The sequence below is a fragment of the Aptenodytes patagonicus genome, chromosome 2 (assembly GCF_965638725.1).
Source record: "Aptenodytes patagonicus chromosome 2, bAptPat1.pri.cur, whole genome shotgun sequence".
NCBI classification, from domain to species: domain Eukaryota; kingdom Metazoa; phylum Chordata; class Aves; order Sphenisciformes; family Spheniscidae; genus Aptenodytes; species Aptenodytes patagonicus.
The window spans coordinates 32,182,345-32,200,169 of NC_134950.1; the positions used below are offsets into that span (position 1 = coordinate 32,182,345).

The 17,825-nt window shown below is 42.5% G+C and overlaps 1 protein-coding gene across 1 annotated transcript; it reads right to left on the bottom strand.

Moving 5' to 3' along the window:
* Positions 1–1,303: 1,303 nt before the first annotated feature.
* CHMP4C (charged multivesicular body protein 4C) lies at positions 1,304–17,023 on the bottom strand. Its single transcript, XM_076329490.1, has 5 exons — positions 16,759–17,023; positions 9,342–9,519; positions 8,263–8,377; positions 4,770–4,878; positions 1,304–2,547 (listed from the first exon to the last, which is right to left on the bottom strand). Exons 1-5 carry the CDS (start codon positions 16,952–16,954, stop codon positions 2,483–2,485), a joined length of 663 nt encoding a protein of 220 aa, XP_076185605.1. The 5' UTR covers positions 16,955–17,023; the 3' UTR covers positions 1,304–2,482.
* Between the last annotated feature and the right edge of the window lie 802 nt (positions 17,024–17,825).

Genomic DNA, 17,825 nt, shown 5'->3' on the forward strand with positions numbered 1-17,825 from the left:
GAAACCAATAAGCTGAAGACACCTGAAGATTCCCAGGACCAACACTTGGCCAAAACATTGCTGGAGGTCAGCAGTCAGACGCTAGCTTGCGAAGGAGAAAACCTTCCCTAGGACTTTTTTCCCCCTGCAGGGTGTTCACATGGGAAGTTCTTGCACAAAAACTGCAGGTCCACATCTTCCAAAGCAAACTTAAAATCACTTTAGTTTCAAACTGGAAGCTTAGAGACCTACTTTCATTAGGTTGTGGAGCATTTTAAATATGCTAAGTACTACGTAAGTGCCAAGTATTGGAAAACTACTAATTTAACCAAGGACAGATGCTAGAAACCAACTTTTCCAAGCTAAGCACAGGACTATGTTGGCATGGCCTCACATTTAGAAATACCAGATGTGTCCACAAGCACATGGCCAGCCTCGCATGGTACGCTAATACCTTCTATACCCAATTCATAGACTTGCATAGGCTGCATACCTTGAAAACAGGATTCCAGCCAAGAGGATTAGCAAGTGGATTCTAAATAACTCAGAATATTTCTTATTTTATTAAATATGCCTGCTTTCAGCTGGCATCTCATCCTGAATTTCAGCAAGCATTAAAACTGAGTAACATTCTGCTAGTGTTTGGTTTCCTACTGAGAGTTCAAAATATATTTTTAAATTTAAGGCAGGTCTTTAGGTTTTGGGTTTTTTTTTAAAAAAAACAAAGAATTGAATAGTTCCAGGTTTTCTCTACTCTCAACAGAAAGGGAGAATTTTCCTGGTACCTCCAAACTTTGGGACAGAATTAACACACTTACTTTCTTCCAGTAGGAAATTTATCCGAAGTAAAGTGACAAGGCTTGATTCTCCTTTCATATGGATGCAAACCAAAAGCAATTCCACTACAGAGTATGACAAAGTCCTGAAAAACTGAATCTCTCCACAGGGTTTGTGTATTTTGGGTTTCATCTATGGAACTCAACTTGAAAGGTTCTGAGCATGCCAGCACGCCGTGTCCAGAAACACACATTAGTTTATGCTTAACCTAAAATCCAATAAGCCGGAGCCTATTGTAGCCTATTGAAGCTAAACACCCAGCAAGTCACAGGCTAAAGCCCACAGGAGAAGGGGTCAGTCTTCTGTTGCTATAGATCTACAGAAACCAGGTCTCCCACTATTCCCCAAGTGGTTCAATCACCAGTAAATTTAAATTAATTTGAAAACAAGAAACCTAGATCAATGTGACTCTGCTTCCCACATCCCTAGGAACTCCACAGTGTTTTACTATTTCCTTGTGATTGACAGCAGGCTACTAGCATAGAGCTTAAGTCTTATTTAATAAAATTTATTAGTACAAAGCAGCCTATTTAATTTTTGTTTTGTATTTGAACAGTGATTTCTCTATATACGTAGTACTTCAGCACTCAGAATGGCATTTGTTCCTTAAGCTAAAAAACTGTCAGTTGGACAATAACACGTCAACTTTACAAGTAATTCAGAATCAGCTTTTAACCAGGGTTAGAAAGGCATTTCAAATACAACATGGTGGTATTATTTCCATTCAGAAACTGAATGAGAGAAAAGAACTGAATGCTCAGAAATTAAAATTATTTTGAAATTGTATAATTAAAAAAATGCGTTACTAATTCCTTTGAGGATGGGTATCATCATACAAAGTAAAGACTCACCCTAGAAGACACAGTGGAGGAGAAGAACACAGGAAGGTCAAATCTCTTCTGGATTTTTTACAGGGTTAACGGAAATCAGTTTTGTTTGGCAGGCATCTGTAAGAACTTGGACATTTCATTTTCCCCAATCAGTGTAAAACTGTTCTTTAACTGAGTTGGAAATAGTTCAAAATATGATTCAAGTTGACCTATAGGAATGCATGGGATATTCTGGCCAAAGTAAAACAAAACAGAAAACCTATCCCACTTCAAAAAAATCTACAGAAGAGTCTCCTCTTAATATCTAGGACACCAGAAGTTGCTCCAGGCAGACTCTTTAAATCTCCATGCCCAAATGAATGGCTATTAGCTGTTGGCCTCAAAGGAACTTGCAAGTCAGGACATGTATAAAGCTGTTTTGCTAACATTCAAATAGTCTGAACCAAATAACCCTCCAGGATAGGGCCTTGATGACTTATTGAACTTTTTCATTTCAACAATGAATCCAGCTGTGTGTATAAGTGAGGCACACAGGTTTTACAAACCAGCAAGATATAGTAAGACATTACCTAATAAAAACTGATACTAATAACAAAACAAATCTCTCGCCAAGGCTGAAAAAAAAAAAAACTTTGATGCTTGGAGGTTTTGGCAACTATTGCATTTTTTTGTTTGTTCGTTTTTAAATTACTTTTGTAATATGGAAGCAACACTACTTCTTAGCAAGATTGGCCATAAAAAAACCCAGCCTGTGTGAAATGCAACCACACTAAATCGGTACGGTTATAAAACAGCATTACAGCTCTAATGTTCAGTGTTATAAAAAGACCATGCTCTTATGAAGCCCAGGCAGCCAGCTGCTTCATTTCATCTTCATCCTCTGCTCTTTTCCTGGTCGATGCTGCAGAGAAAGAGAGATTAACAATAACCATCAACTAATGTAACAGTCAGAACCATTTTATTCGTTAGCATGAGGACTTGCATAGTGCTTTTCAGTCTGAAGATCTCGGATCAATGTACTGAGTAGCAAGCTAAACATAGGTAATGCAGTAATGAAGCTATGAGAAATGCGACTATTTTGCCCCACCATTATCCCACATATAACCCTGAGGTTAATAAGATAGGTCTGATGTAACTCCTACTGAAAGACTCCCGCAGAAAACACATTTAATCTCTAAAAGCTGTCACAGAGAGCAAATGTCCACAAGAATGCTGCCAGTTCTCTCACCGCCACTTGAGCGGGCACGAGTGATCTACCCCTGGCCATCTGTGCATCATGCTACCTTTCCAAATAGTGCTGAAGAGTTCTGCAGGTGCAGGATCAGTCTCCAAATGGACTCACCCCATTTTAATGAGAGGTGCCATTTATTAAAAGGGAGAAAGCAATTCCTGAACTTACTTTGTTCAGGTTACATCAGTTAACTGCTGTGTTCACAGCAACAGCAATGCCCAGCTCTGTACCAGGTCCCACATGCACTTTCTCTCTTTTTTTTTTTTTTTTTTTTTACCCAAATCTGTCACACATCTTTCACATTCACTGAACTGAAACCTCACCCAAATAGTCTTCATTCACTGACCTACAAACTGGATGCCCTACAGCCCAGGTTCAACCTCAGGCTGTCTCCACCTGTGGGCTGTGCATGTCAGGATTTGCATTCCTCCAAACATCAGTGGAACACTGTTACTGGGTGCAACACCCTTGTGTGTACGTTTACAGCAGCCAGTTGGCTCACGCCTGTGGCAGCCATATGGCTGGGAGCCACCATCTTGAGAGGGGCTGCAACTACCACCTTTGGGAATTAAAGGTGGGAGAAGGACATGGGAGACCAGAGGTCCAGTCCCTACTCTGCAAGTGCCACTGGCTTACTGTGCAACTGAGGAAGGTCGCTATGCCTTGCTCCATCTCAGTTTCCTCATCGCTAAAATCAGGAGGATAACATACATCTCCAATTAGAAGCATTCTAGAACCATTAACTGTTCTTATTTTGCTATTGCAGTGTAACAGTAAGCATTGAGTTTCAGAAAAGATGAGCCGGTTTTGCAAGGCCTTAAACTATATAATTATAACCAGCTAATTTTGCCTGAAGCAGCCATACAGACAGATGAAGTAGCAAATTAAGATAGTGATAAGCACATGGAGATGGCCTGGGTTTAATAAAAATGTCAACTGGCACAGCTGGATCTGGAAGAGGATGTATGAACAAGCCATAAATACCCAGACTGCATTTTTCTTTTTTTACTAGCTGTTCTGCAATTGACTTCAGTAGATGAGGCCACAATCCCAGTTTGAACACTGTAAACTGCTTCTCAGGATTTAAGTGCCATCTGCCAAAACACACGTTAAGAGTCTCTGAGCTGAGCTGGTCTAGGTAACCTGTTCTGCAGCAGAATGCACCATAAACAGCCTGTGTCACATGTGTCCTGTCCTTACCACCAAATATTTATACTCTTTTACTAGCATCAGTACACAGCAAGTCTTTCAGCTGATAGAAGACAACAGGGACATGGTGAAAGGGGTAGTAAAAATTGACCATTTCTGGCTTAATTCAAAATGAACAGGGCAGAACTACAGAAAAATAAGACTACTGCTTAATACCAGGAATAAGTCTGTTCTGTAGAAAGAAAGCAAAGGAATGACAGTATTTCTTTAAATGTGTACTTCCTGCTGCCTCCTTCATTTCTAATTAAAATACCAGTGGCAAATATCAAACCACTACCCTACAAAGCTGGATCTTTGTGACGCAAACATTTTGAATCTAGGTCAGACTCTAATTAAAAAAGACTAAGGATTTAATTGCCAAAAAGAAAAAAAAAAAGTCTTCCCATTCCTCAGTGATCTCACTGCATTTCAGTAGGAGATGCATCAGTATATGTGCAAGGTCAAGTTCCCTGAGTTTGTCTCCTCAAATCTACAGAGAATTTGATCCTAAATGCTTTCATACAGCAAACCAGAATTCCACTCTGCTTTTTCTGATAAACAGATACAAAAATAGGAAAAGGAATCTATAATACTTTAAAAGTTAAAACAGAGCTAAATACATATTTGGAACTCTATCTCCCTCTCCTCCTTCTCACAGCATGGCTTAATCATGAGAAATGTAAAATGGCAAGCAGGCAGTTTACCAGGGCGAGAAGGCAGCGATGTGGACGGAACACTTGGCAACCTGACATCTCTCATTCCCTTGTTCAATTCTTCTTGCTCCAGTTCTTCTAATTCTGCCATCAACTCATCCTAAATTCAAGGAAAACATTATTTACAAATTCATTGTCCTGACAGCGATCTCAGGCAAGGGCACATTTAACCACCATGAAGCAAAGCACTACTGAAAAAAAACAGTTCACACCTGAAAACAAATATTAAAAAACAGCATATCACAAGTATAATTTTTACTAAATGTGGGTGATAACAATAAACTTTAGTTGAAAGAAAGACAATAATAGTTAGAAACGGGACAAGGAATAAAATTAGAAAGAAAACTGATGGCAGCATAATACTTGTCAAAAAGGCAAACACAAGAAAAACAAAAGGTCCCTCTGCCATCCTTAGGTTTGTTCCCTGTACCCTTTAACAGATTCTAATTTTAATGTGCGATTTCTCCCATTTTAAAAAGCAAACAGCTTCCACTGCTTATAAGGTAGACTGTCATTAAACATTATGCTTCAGCCATATCACACAAGTCCAGGATTATATATGATTTCAAAGCAGCGCTGAATCAGAGCTGTCCTCCTGGGTCCTGTTATTCACTCTTGGAGCACATAACACTCTTGGGCTTTTAGCTGCAGAAGCTGATTTGGACAGATGATCTAATCCACTTGTTTAATACTAAAAATAAAAAGGCTATACATTTTTTAAAAAAGCCACAGACTTATTCTTTGGCTGGAGTTTCCCAAAGAAAGGAAGCTAAATATTACATATTTGTAGAGAAATTGACCTTTGCCACATTGATAAAATGGTTTACAAAGAAACAATGGGCAAAAGTGGCTGGGGAAAAAGTGGCTGTAGCAAAGTGAGATCTACTAGGTATTGAAATGGGCTTTGCCTACCCATTTATACCTTGCTTATCACCAACACGGAAGTTAAAATAATTACATAGCCACCACAGGCCTTCCTAAACTTACTTTCTCATGGTTTTATATTTTAAGGCCAAAAAAAGGCTACAGTTTGCCTACCTGACCTAGTTCACAATGCAAATCCTAGGATATCATCTAAAAATTTCAGCATCAGGTGAAACACCTGATGATGTTCAATTCACAGTTGATCTCAAGGAAATGTACGAGTTGGGGCCCAATGTCTAACTTAGGCACTTAGCTGAGGTGCAAATATGTCTGTCCTTTAAGGGCCTCAGTCAGTGCTGTGAATACAAGCTTCTTAAAAAGTTAGTGCCCAAGTTGTTGCAAAGTCAATGGAAAGAGGTATTTCTGAAGACCTCTAGATGGTCATCTAACCCTCTCCCACACCAAATTAGTCCTTGCCAACCTCTGCTGAACAAGTAAACAACTAAGTGGTAGTGTCAGCCATGACAGGCTCTCTTTAAAAGAAAAGAAAGAAAAAAAAAAAGAGGTAAAGGATACCGTGATCATGACCCCTACACCTTTAACATAATGATGTAATGGCTAGAACATTGTCTCTCGAAGTGGGAGACTCAGTTTTAAGTTCTTCTCATCCTCAAGCATGGATTTAACTTATATTTCCCACAGCTCAGGAATTGCTCTACAGCTAGGCTGTGGAGTATTGCAATAGCTGTAACAAATCCCCTTTCTCCTCTTGAACCTAGGCCAAAAAGAGAGCAGAGGGAAGATGTCACGTGAACTCTCAGGTTCCAGGCTCTGTCCACTGGAATGTGTGTATTTTGCATTTGGTCATCAGAAATAGGCCTCCAGGCAAGGATCATCCCTCCCAGTGAGCATCCTACTCAGGTAGGACAGAGCTTTTGTGCATTCTTCATGGCATACACTGTGTCAACCCAGGGAGAAAGAACCCTTATGTTTTTGTGTCTATCTGGATCAATAGAAATTACACACTTCCATGATCTCCTTACACCCGTGGCACACATGTGAAGAGGAAATCCAAGTGTGTGGTCAAAATGTCCTTCAGAAAAATAAAATTAAGTATCATCCTGCAACACAAATCACCTCATAACCCAGCAATTAAGCCATTGATTCTAGCGCTCTTAAACTGAAGTGGCCTGCAAACCAGGTTTCCCACTTACTGGACAAGTGCTATAAGTATTAGGCTCCTATGCAAAGGCAGATGCTGGTACAATGATGCCCCATGTGACAGTGGCTTATTTTCCCAGAACCGGAAACATGACCATCAACTTAGACGAGTATCTCTTAGGAACTTCCAGGTTAATCTACAACACGCTTACTAAATCTAGGCTCCTAAAAGTTAAGCACTGATGAAAAATAAGGGACACTGTATAGCTGTTAGGGGTGGCACTATGTTTTTCAGTTGTTTGAAGCCCAGTTTATACAGGCTAAATCCCATTCCTTGTGCCAGTACTGATTAAATGTTTCTTGAAAAGTCTACTTACATTCGAAGTGGAAAAATAGGAAAGCAGATAATGGGAACAAAATACAAGGAATCATTACTATTTTCAACAAATTATAGCTACTGAATGAAGTTATATGAATCTGCTGAACTCCTCCCCCCCCCAGTCAAGCAAATATGATATAGCCTATGTATTTTTCTTTGTTGTCCATTTGGGCACATAGGAATGAATTAGTTGCGGAGGGAGTGAATTATTTGATTCTTTAGGACATTCTTCAAATGATCCCTAGCGCTTGGTCGTTTTAAAACATAGTTAAAAACCAAAACCAAACTGGTTGTGATACTGAGCCTGATCCCCAGCTCTGCATTCCACAGATTGCAAGAATTTTGAGTATACTTGACCCTTGAGTCCTCAAGCCATGGCTGGATCAGAAATAAGTAATGCCCTGCTTAGATACACAAAATCAAGTCCAGGGACACTGGATGAAAGCTACTGCAACAAATTATCAGAAGGTCCTAAGTGCCTTGTGGGGGTTTCAGAAGAAAAGAGCTGAAGGAAGAAACCTTATTGCCTCCAACAGGAATTACTGCTACCTAATGGATCCACTTCTGGAGAAAAGCTGGAAAACAGGGAAAGGACCTGCATCTCCAAGCACCAAAAACAACCTTAAAAAACTGGTCCAAACATTCAGAATTGTGAACAGCAGCCTGCTCGTGGCATAGGAACATGCACTTAGTCAAACGGATGTCTATTTGGAGCACAAAAAATTATATGTTTCAATGTCCACTTGGAGCAGTACAAATTACATGTTTTAGTGACCTCCTCCTTCCATGGTACAAATGAGAATAACAATTACCGGAGTGCAGTTAAAATTGCCTTTCTTAAAGTTTTTATATAAATAAAAAATATTTTTATATTTTACATATATACTTTTATGATATTATATATATTAATTTTATTTTTTAAATATATAAATTATAAAAATGTCCTGGATAGGGTAAGCTAGAACCAAGGAATTTCACATCCACACCTTTTGAGAAGCAAACCACTGGAACAAGCCACTGCACAACAAAATAACTACGGAGTCATGTAACAGCTAAAACTCACAGGCCTGAAGTACTAACCTCATCAAACTCATCACCAAAGGCGGCTCGGTTTGAGATAGCGTCCGAAATTTCCTGGGCAACATCTTGCTGTTCAGTGATATCTTGCATCAAATCATCAATTTTGTTCAAGTCCCTGGCAAGACAACATGGAAACATTTTTTAAAGATAGATCACTCAAATCCTACAGAAGACACTCAGAAAAACTTGAGCAGACCCTATTTTCTTTTTATGCCCATGGCTGTATAAACAGCAGAACTCACAGGGAATAGTTTCCCTCACCTAACGCCTTAATGTTTCCCGGCAAGCTCCTGTGTGTTTTAGCCAGTCCAATTTCTTCCACTTTGGGATTATAACAAAAGTCAAACTGCAATAGTCTGTGTCTCCCTCCCTCTCTGTGCTTCTCATACTTCCGCCAGCCAACAGTCACATCTCCTGGGCAGATCCCATCTCCTTCCCGAGGTCAGCATCTTTACAGATGGATATTTTTTGATATTAAGCTTTCACCAGAACTGAGGGGAACTTAACAGGACTATACCCAATTTAAAAGCTTCCCCTTATTGTTAACTTCATTATTGTTTCAGTTCCTGTTTACTTCTCCCAGAACAACCTTTCTGATTTAACTCTGTTTATTCAGGCAGGAAAATGCCTCATGAAACAATATAGGACATATAAAAAATACTACACGGACAAAAAAATTACCATCTCTTTTATTCAGGTCTAATTAGTACTTTGAATCACATAGTCCAGCTTATGGACTTTGAGGAAAAGAGTGCACTTAGTTTCTTCAACTAAGTTTTCTTCTGGAAAAACCAAGGGCAGGGGCCAGTTTCCACTCCCAAGGCAGACTTAAAAAACCCAAAACAAAACAGGTACCATATAGATCTCTCTAGTTATGTGGACTTCCTTCTAGACTCGCTGTTAAGAAAAGATATTTTTCTGCCAAAAATAACACTACAGCACCAATAGCATTCCTGACATTAAATGCCTGAACCAAAAATGAAGTCAAAACTGGCTGACTTGATACAATAGTCTGTAGCGGTGAACCATTTTGAAAGTGGTTAGCAAGCTCAACTTGAAAGCTATTAGAAAGCACTTACATATTTTCATGCACTTTTTTCATAGCTTGTGCAGCATAACCCATATTCTTTAGCACTTCTGTGTTGGTGTGGGAATTTTCCAATGCCTCTCTCTGGAACTCAATGGTCGAAAGTGTCCCATCAATTTGATTCAACTGTTTCTCGTATCTCTTTTTTCTCTTCAGTGCTTGTAAGGCAGCTGGAATGGGAAGAGGCAAAGTGCACTGTGTAATTTCATAGCAAAACGCAAGGACAAGTAGTTCAGCACCAAGCCAACCTGCGGAATTTATAATTCCCACTCTCCTACCTTACTAGTAGGGAGCCAAACTTTGACCACACCAGATCAGCAGCCTCTTTATCACCAACATGCCGTTGCATGAACATGCTGGGAAGCCTCTTTTAGATTAACTCCTTTTAGCACCACAGGGAAGAGCAGCTTCTTCCTCCACTGTGGGAGATCTTGAACTCCATCCTGTGCACGCAGGCAAAGCGGGGAAGATGGGAGGAAAAAGAAAAACATCAGAGAGAAGTCACAAAGGAGGAAACAGGGGAAAGAAAGAAAAGAAGAGATTGCAAAACATAAGTAAAAGCTAAGGAAGACAGCATAAGAAGATCTGTCATGATAACCACACCTCCACCAATGCTGCTTTCTAAACTTCGTCTCAGCAGCAGAGGTGCAAGGGAAAGCCCAAATGGCCTAACCAAGCAGGTGGGTTACATCAGGGGAGGACTCACATTTCTTCGGCTTTCAGCTGCATCTATTTCTTACAATCACTTCGGAGCATGATTTTTAAACCTTAGAACTTGAAAACATATAGAATTTTGTAGACATGGCCACAGTCAAATCCAGTTACTCCCCATTATCTCTGTAATCGTTGAGATTGGTCTTTTATATTTGCTAAGTTATGAGCAGCATACTTTGCCCAGAGTAAATCATTACCAGAATAAACGCATGTGACGAGCAGGAGGAGAATAGGGCTTTCTCTCAGCCTCTGGGTGTGGAACACACACAATCTTGCCACAAGCATTTCCTGACCACTGTCCTTTCCAAACTACACATGTGCCAGGCAATAAAAAAAACCAAGCAAAACCAAAAGAGACTGAGTTAACCCATTGCTTTTTCAATGCTATTAATACCCGTGTCCTTTCCCTTGTCTCCTACATTTAATTTTTAAATCAGGTTCAGAGCCAGCAAGCAACTGCAGCCCCCCAAACTGAAACAACTGCTAGCAGCGATTACTGTTGCTGTCCCATTCAAATAATTGCCCACATGCAATGAAGTCAGGATCCCTCCAAGGAGGGGGCATAGATTTATGGTGTGTAACAGCACACTAAAAAATTTAGTGCTTTGTTGACAAATGCTTGAATCAACATGGTCAAAATTGCTCATCATCAGCTGCACAAGGACAAGCATTCACACAGGCTAAGATACACAATGCCTTCTAGCACCTGCAGTAAAACGTTTCAGGACAGCAAACCACAAGCTCAGCAGATTAATCACAGTATTCAAATTCAAGATTTTTGCAGGTTTTGGGGGATGGTCCAAAGATCATGCATATTCTGAAAAAGATTCATGAACCCCAGATGATGTCATGCAAATGGCAAATGTGAGAACTGTACAATTCTCATTGGCAATTCCAAAATACATCAGTTTGGCTTAATGCCAAATAATCCTTTTACCTGCTTATTATTTCCCTACTTATTTATGCTTATTATTGGTAGCATTAGGACACCAGCCACTCCCTTCCTCAGCTTCAGTTGAATCAAAATTTGATCCTGGATTCTTAGGTTAGGAAGCCAGAAATTCCAGGTAAATTTAATGGTCTGAAACTGTGCATAACACCAGCTGTGCCAGAGAAGACTCTAAAGCCCTGTGGACTGAGGAGCACTAACTGGCTGATGCTGAAAGGCTTCAGCTGGAATAGGTAGCTACCACAGGGAAATACTTCCAGTCAGTGTTTTTCAGAAATGGGACTCTGTAATGGTGCTGTTGTTATTGACTGCTCAGAGAGAGAATGGATTTCCTCAGTTACACACAAAGCAGTTGTTTTCAAAATCCTGAAGGTTCCTGTATTAAGATTGAATTAAACCACACCCAAATTAAGAAACCACAGAAGCAGCTAGACTGTGTGTGACTTCACCTATTCATAAACAGCTTTTCCCAATTATTGCAGTGCAACATATCATCTTTATTAATTCTCTTTAGTTTTACCAGTGACTTACATAACAAAGTACTTCATAGGAAATCAATTCATACTCCTTCCTTATCAACCAAGGCATAATTCCCACACCACACTATATGATTTTTCTCATTTATATTAAATGAATGCCCTTCACTGCACAGTGTTTTGTAATAGTAGCTCCTATAGCTAAGATACGAGAATTTCCTTGTTACTCGAAATCTGTTTTTCTGTGTTTTACAGATTACAATGAACTTTAAGTGCTTTTCTACTGCACATACAAGCATTTTAAAATTTGTGTGCAACTCTTACAAGAAGATTGAAATGCTTCACAGAAATGCTACTGCATTATAATAGCCAAACTGAAGAACATATCTATCAAAAATAAATAAATTGAGCAGAGAACATAAACTTACTTCACTGAAGGTCTAAGAATGGCACTGAAAAAGAGTGTTGCCCGTTCCAAAGATTTCAAAGAAGGAAGACAGCCCAGGGAGGAAGAGTCTAAGCAGGGGTAGAATCTCAGGAAGCAAGTGTAATTAATACCAATTCAATCAGGAAGAGGTGGAGGTCTTCTCCAGGAAAAAAGCAATCTCGTACTCTGTCTCTGTTGTGCTCTGAAGAAGCCGATTCAACTCCTGCATTTCATAATGAAGTGGTTAGCCGTTGGCCGGGCTTTAGCACGTTTCCTCTGCTCTACTTCTGAGACCAGCAAGCAGGACACAGCTCATAGATTAGGAACCACTGCTTTTAGTCTGAGTTTTTATTTCATTTTCAAGATAAGTGGCTGGAACAACAGCAGACTATGATGTCAGTTTAAGTATGCATATTAAAGAACTACTGTTATTAACATACAGAAGGACACTTTTCCAATATCACTACTATGCTGATACTTTATTAAGGAAGCAGAAATGGCCAGCTGGGCAATAGTAATCCTGGCCACACTGAATATCCAGGTTTCTAAAGGAAAGAACAAAATTAGTGACATAGAAAGAGTTGTGGCACCCTCCTCATGGTTTCATGACAGATCAGAATGAAAGGACAGTACAGTGATAACACCACCTTTACCTGTCAAGCCCACCACCAACACCCATCAGTACAGGAATCACTGATCTCATCTTCTAAAGCAGAAATAAAAGCATTGTCTAGTAATCCTTAAAATTCCCAGGGGGAAACTGGTGAGGAAGGAAAAGAGTGTTTTTTCAGAAGATACACCACTGTGAAAATACTGGATCTCATTCTTGGATACAGTTCACAAACCTCCACTTCAGTCCTGCAAGGGACTGATGGATTACAGCTTCCGATGTCCCTTACACCAGGGACAAGCAAAAGAAATGTGGCTGAAGACATAAAAATCATACCACCTTGAACTCATTATCAGCATTGACAATCCTTAAAACCTTGTGAGGGAAGCCACATACAGTTACAGCTGAGGCAAGTTGTAAGAACAATAATGCACTTGACTCATTATAACCATTCCAGTTCATGGCAAGACACTTGAAACGTGATCATGAAGATCAGAGAACAATAGCTGTAACTCACAGAACAAAGACACACTAAGGGCTTCCTCATATCTCCCCTCGAGAAACCCTCAGTCCCAACCTGTCATACACCCTGCCATAGGCATGACAGCCCTGTCCATGTTAACACACAACTATTACATCGTCATCTGGTTTCAACAGACTTCTGGTTACAACTAACTCATTGAAAAGGAATGCTACACGGCTACATAAGCCCTGCCCAAATGTACCACACAACATATTTTGCAGCACCTACTTGTAAAAGCCTACCTGTTATTCCAACTTTCTATATAGGTTTTGTCCTCAGTAGTACTATGTGGGTCTTTACGGTTAAGATTTAATCCTATTCTGGATGGCTTCTTTTAACTTAATTCTTTTAATTTAGTCATTTTTTAGGATCTGTGAAAGATTCCAGGCTGAAACAACACTCATTCACATGTATGTTGTTTTCACAGGCACACTTCAGAAAACACATTTCCTTTTAAACAGAGTTCTCAAATATTCAGTATCACTTTCTGTCCTTTAAATTTTCCTGTGTGACCTTCAAAATATTGAAGATGAAAGGCCAATTTGCAGATGGAGTTGGCAGCTGCACACTGGCTGAAACGGAGATACCCAAAAAAGTACAGCAAGAGATATAAAAAGAAAAATCATAAGTTTGTAACTGAAATGGGAAGAGATTAAAAGGCAGTGCTAACTGTGAAAAGAAACATTGCTTATCATGACATAACCTCTGCAGGAGGAATTCCAACACACATTGCTGTTTTGAAAACCCTCAAGTGGTCTAGTGACAGTAAGTTATTAATGGGGAATGCTGGAAATGTATCACCCCAAAATCATAGCTAATTTCAGATTAGGTACAGGAACTGCAGAGCTATTCACTTCATAAAGGAGAAGCCAAAAATGTTTAAGTCATGTTTCACATCTATTTGCATAGCTAACGTGTTACGGCTTTTAAATCAAGTTAAGCCTAGTGATGTCACATGAACCCATTCAGGAATCATCTGAACTCATGAAAAATTTCTGGTGCTTGAGTCTGCTCTCTCGTGTCAGTATAACTGACTCAGACTCAGGCGCCTAAAAATCAAATGAGGTCATGCTAATTTGGTGCATTTTCTATACCTACATACATCTTGCTCCAGTCTCGGACACTCCCATTTTAGTTTCCACAGGCTTCGCCACAGATGCAATTAAGAAAAAAACGACATAAAAAATTACCTGCAAGGTCCCTTTGAAACATTCACCTTAACAAGGCAATGTAGATTAAAACTTTTATTCTCTCATTTGTGTGTATGTTTACGTAATGCTACAATAGATGCTGGTTAGCACAGATTTCCTCTGAACCATAGAGTATACCAGCTATTATATACACTGGTATATGTAAATCAACAGCAATTAAACTGCAAAGCAATTGACGTATCAAATGAAGGGGTATTCTTGGGGATTTAAGTTCACTCACTAGCCTGCCAAATTCAAGGACTTCGGCACAGCGAGGTTAGTTTCTGTTGTTTCTCTTCTGACTGTAGTTACACTATCCCATTTTGGCTTTAGAACCGTTCTTGGCATGAAAAAATTCCCAATCTGCACTTCTTGCCCTACTCCTGTCTCTTTACTGTCCTTAACTCTAGGTTCCTGAGCAAACAGCAAGATAAAAAGGAGTTATTTTTAACCACGATCAGCTCAACAATCCGGTCTGCAGCATTACTCCACAAACAATGGCATAGATAAAACCAGGGGAGTTGCATACTGAGCACAGCAGTGGAAACAAAGATCTGGGAGAAAAGCTTCATATGTCAAACACTGCCCACCTGAAGCACAAGCCCGTAGTGTGATGAACACCTGGAACCAGCATCAACCAACCGAGTTAAAGGAGTAGCAGATCCACCTTCTCCCAACAACAAGTGCTCATTCCTGCCTGTGCACCGCCCTCGGCTTCACAGGTGCCCAAGCACTTGTGCAGCTGCGGAGTCAACTGGGTAAGTGGAACTTAACCTACCCTGGGTAAAAAAATAACCCAGCCAAAAAACCCCATGACATTTTACAGCTGCATGCAGCTTTCTGAAACACACCCTTCAGGGAGCTCTGACGAGGAAAGGAAGGGAGCAGCACAGGGGCAGAAGCAAGGCAGGAAGCATTGCTTCTTCCTGCAACCATGCCAGCCTAAGTCCAGGCTTAGGATGAAGTTCCACAGCAGCGTGTCTGGATCTAAACAGGAATTGCTACAGTCACAGGAGCAGGCCTGTTTTCTTGCATCAGCCCTGTCACTCAGGGAATTGCACAGTGAACCAGTCCCGAGAGCCACCTGGTCACTTTGTCCCACAGCAAATTAGGTTTCAGCTGGATCACCTTACTGAACTAGCTCACTGCGCCAGCACAGAGGTGCCAGTACCTGCACAAGGGGACAAGACAGATACTCCAGTTGAAGCAGGGAAGTAGAAAGTTAGGACCTGGACAACCCTGACAGCTCCTGTGCTACAGAGCAGCAGGCTCAGTTGCGCTGCTGAACTGGCTTTACTCCCTGTGACTGTTTGTGCCTTCAAATCTGTCCCATCTCGACAGATGCTTTTAAATCCTTTCTAAATAAATGCCTTTTGCTAATAATTATTAAATGCTGAAGTACTACAAATACATAAAAGGGCTAACCAAAACACCTTTAACACGCAACTCCTCACAAGTTCTAAGTTACATGGCATTGACTTTTTAAATTATCCAATAACAGAGAAAGCAGATGAAAGAGCTACTTTCTCATTACATCGTGAATCTTTAATTTGAAATGTTTTGTTCTGTTTTGAAGTAAAGAAAAATAAAGCTCAGAGTAGACAAACAGGACTCCAGGTGACTTTAGGAAGTAATTACCTTGTTTCTCAAAGGCCTGTATATCCCCAAGTCATTGGCTACCATCATTTGCTTCCCAGAGATGACATCAGTATAAGCAGGATCCAGACCTTATTACCCCTTAGTATCCTCTCCTTTGCAGCTAACAGCAGCCCAGACCAGTAGTCACTAATGCTCTGAACTATCATTCATTTTTTAGTGATACCACGTACTTCCTATGTGATTTGAGGCAAATCATAGAGTCACTTTGTTCCTCAGTTGCCAGCAGTATATTCTCCAACCCTCACAGTGGGGATAACGTGAATTCATCCACGAATATACAGGAGATCCTCACATGCTTCAGCTCATCTGCTATCTGCACAACCAATGCTCAACACCCAAGCTGTGATCCCCTTCCCACATTGAACAGTACTTTGCAGCACCATTTATCCAGCTGATACCTGCTGCGACCGTGGCACAAAAAATGAACAAAAGTATCGCACAGGGAACAACAGACACTGAATTAATTAAGAATAAAGCACCCTGTTATCAGCCCACCACAATGAATCCACAATGCATTAAATACTAATAGAGGCCAAAGACCCAAAGCCACCATCGTGCCCCAGCGTGCACGCACCGTGGTGACGCTGGCTCGGAGTCCGCAGCTGAATCGCGAACCACGCTGCATACCTGCGGAGCCGACAGGCCCGACCCAGCAACAGCCCCTGCGGGACCCCGAGTCTCCCCTCTTCTTGACAGAGCCCCGCACCTAGTGGCGTTTGAACCCTGGGATTTAAAGCCTCGCAAGCACCCGAGCTGCTGCCGCAGCCGCCGGCCCGGCAGGGCACACCCGGGCTTCCCCAGCGACGGGCGGAGGGCAGCGGGGCCCGGCCCGGCCCCGGCCGCCGGGAGGCGAGGACTCACCTCGCTTGTTCTTGGTGCCGTGCTGCCGGGCCGCCGCCAGCTCCCGCTCGATCCTCGTCTCCAGGTACTCCTGCTTCTTGCTGAGCATCTCCTCCGTCTCCCGCAGCCGGGCCAGCGCCTCCTGCGGCGAGGGCCCCCCGCGGCCCTTGGAGGCGGCCGAGCCGCCCCCCTTGAAGAACTTGGAAATCTTGCTCATGGCGGCGGCGGCCCCGGCTCGGCACCCGCCGACGGAAGGGTCTGGCCGGCCCGCAGGAGCCTGCCCGCCCGGCACACGCCGTGACGGCACTTCCTGGGCCCGCGGGCGGCGGCACCGCACCTGGCGGCGGGGCGGGCCCGGCCGCGCCCCGGGCTGCCCGCCCAGGGGCGGCTCCGGGGAGGCCGAACGAACGCTGCCCGCCGCGGGCCTCACGCGTGCCCTCCGCCAGCGCCGGGAAGTGTAAGCGAGCTCCGGGGAGCAGCCCGCAGGGGTCCCCGGGAGGGAGAGGGCAGAGCCCCGGGCGGGGCGGAGGGCGGCCAGGACCGGGCGGGCGTGCCCGCACTGCGGAGGCGGCTGCTTAGTTTGGGCTTCCCCCCGTTTTCTCTCAGTCTCATACCGCAAGAAGGTGTATTCTGAGAGGGCTGCAGGCTGTAGCAGCGCTGGCCAGGGCAGAACACCCCGCGCCCGGCCAGCGACGAGCAGGTGACGCGGGCGGAACGGCTCCTCGTAACCGCGGCGTGCAGAGCCGGGGGTGACACAGACCCAGCGTTAGTCACCGTCTCTAACGCGCTGCCGGAGGACGCTCAGGCACAGGAACGCACGCGGGTTAGGACTGAGAAAGTAAACACTGAATTCTTGAGGAACGTGGCTTTTAAAAGTCCAGGTGCGTCGCTACGGAAACCACAGCGGCGCTCATAAGTTACAGGAGTGCAAGAAGCATCTCGGAAAGCTGCGTTCCCCTTCCCTCTGCCTCTCGGAACAGGCTCTGTCCGGAGGGCTGACGCAACTAACGACAGAAGTAAGACTTTTTCTCCCCGGTAACAGCAGCCCGATGCACGAACAGCCCCAGCGCCGCGGCCCTGGGCGGACT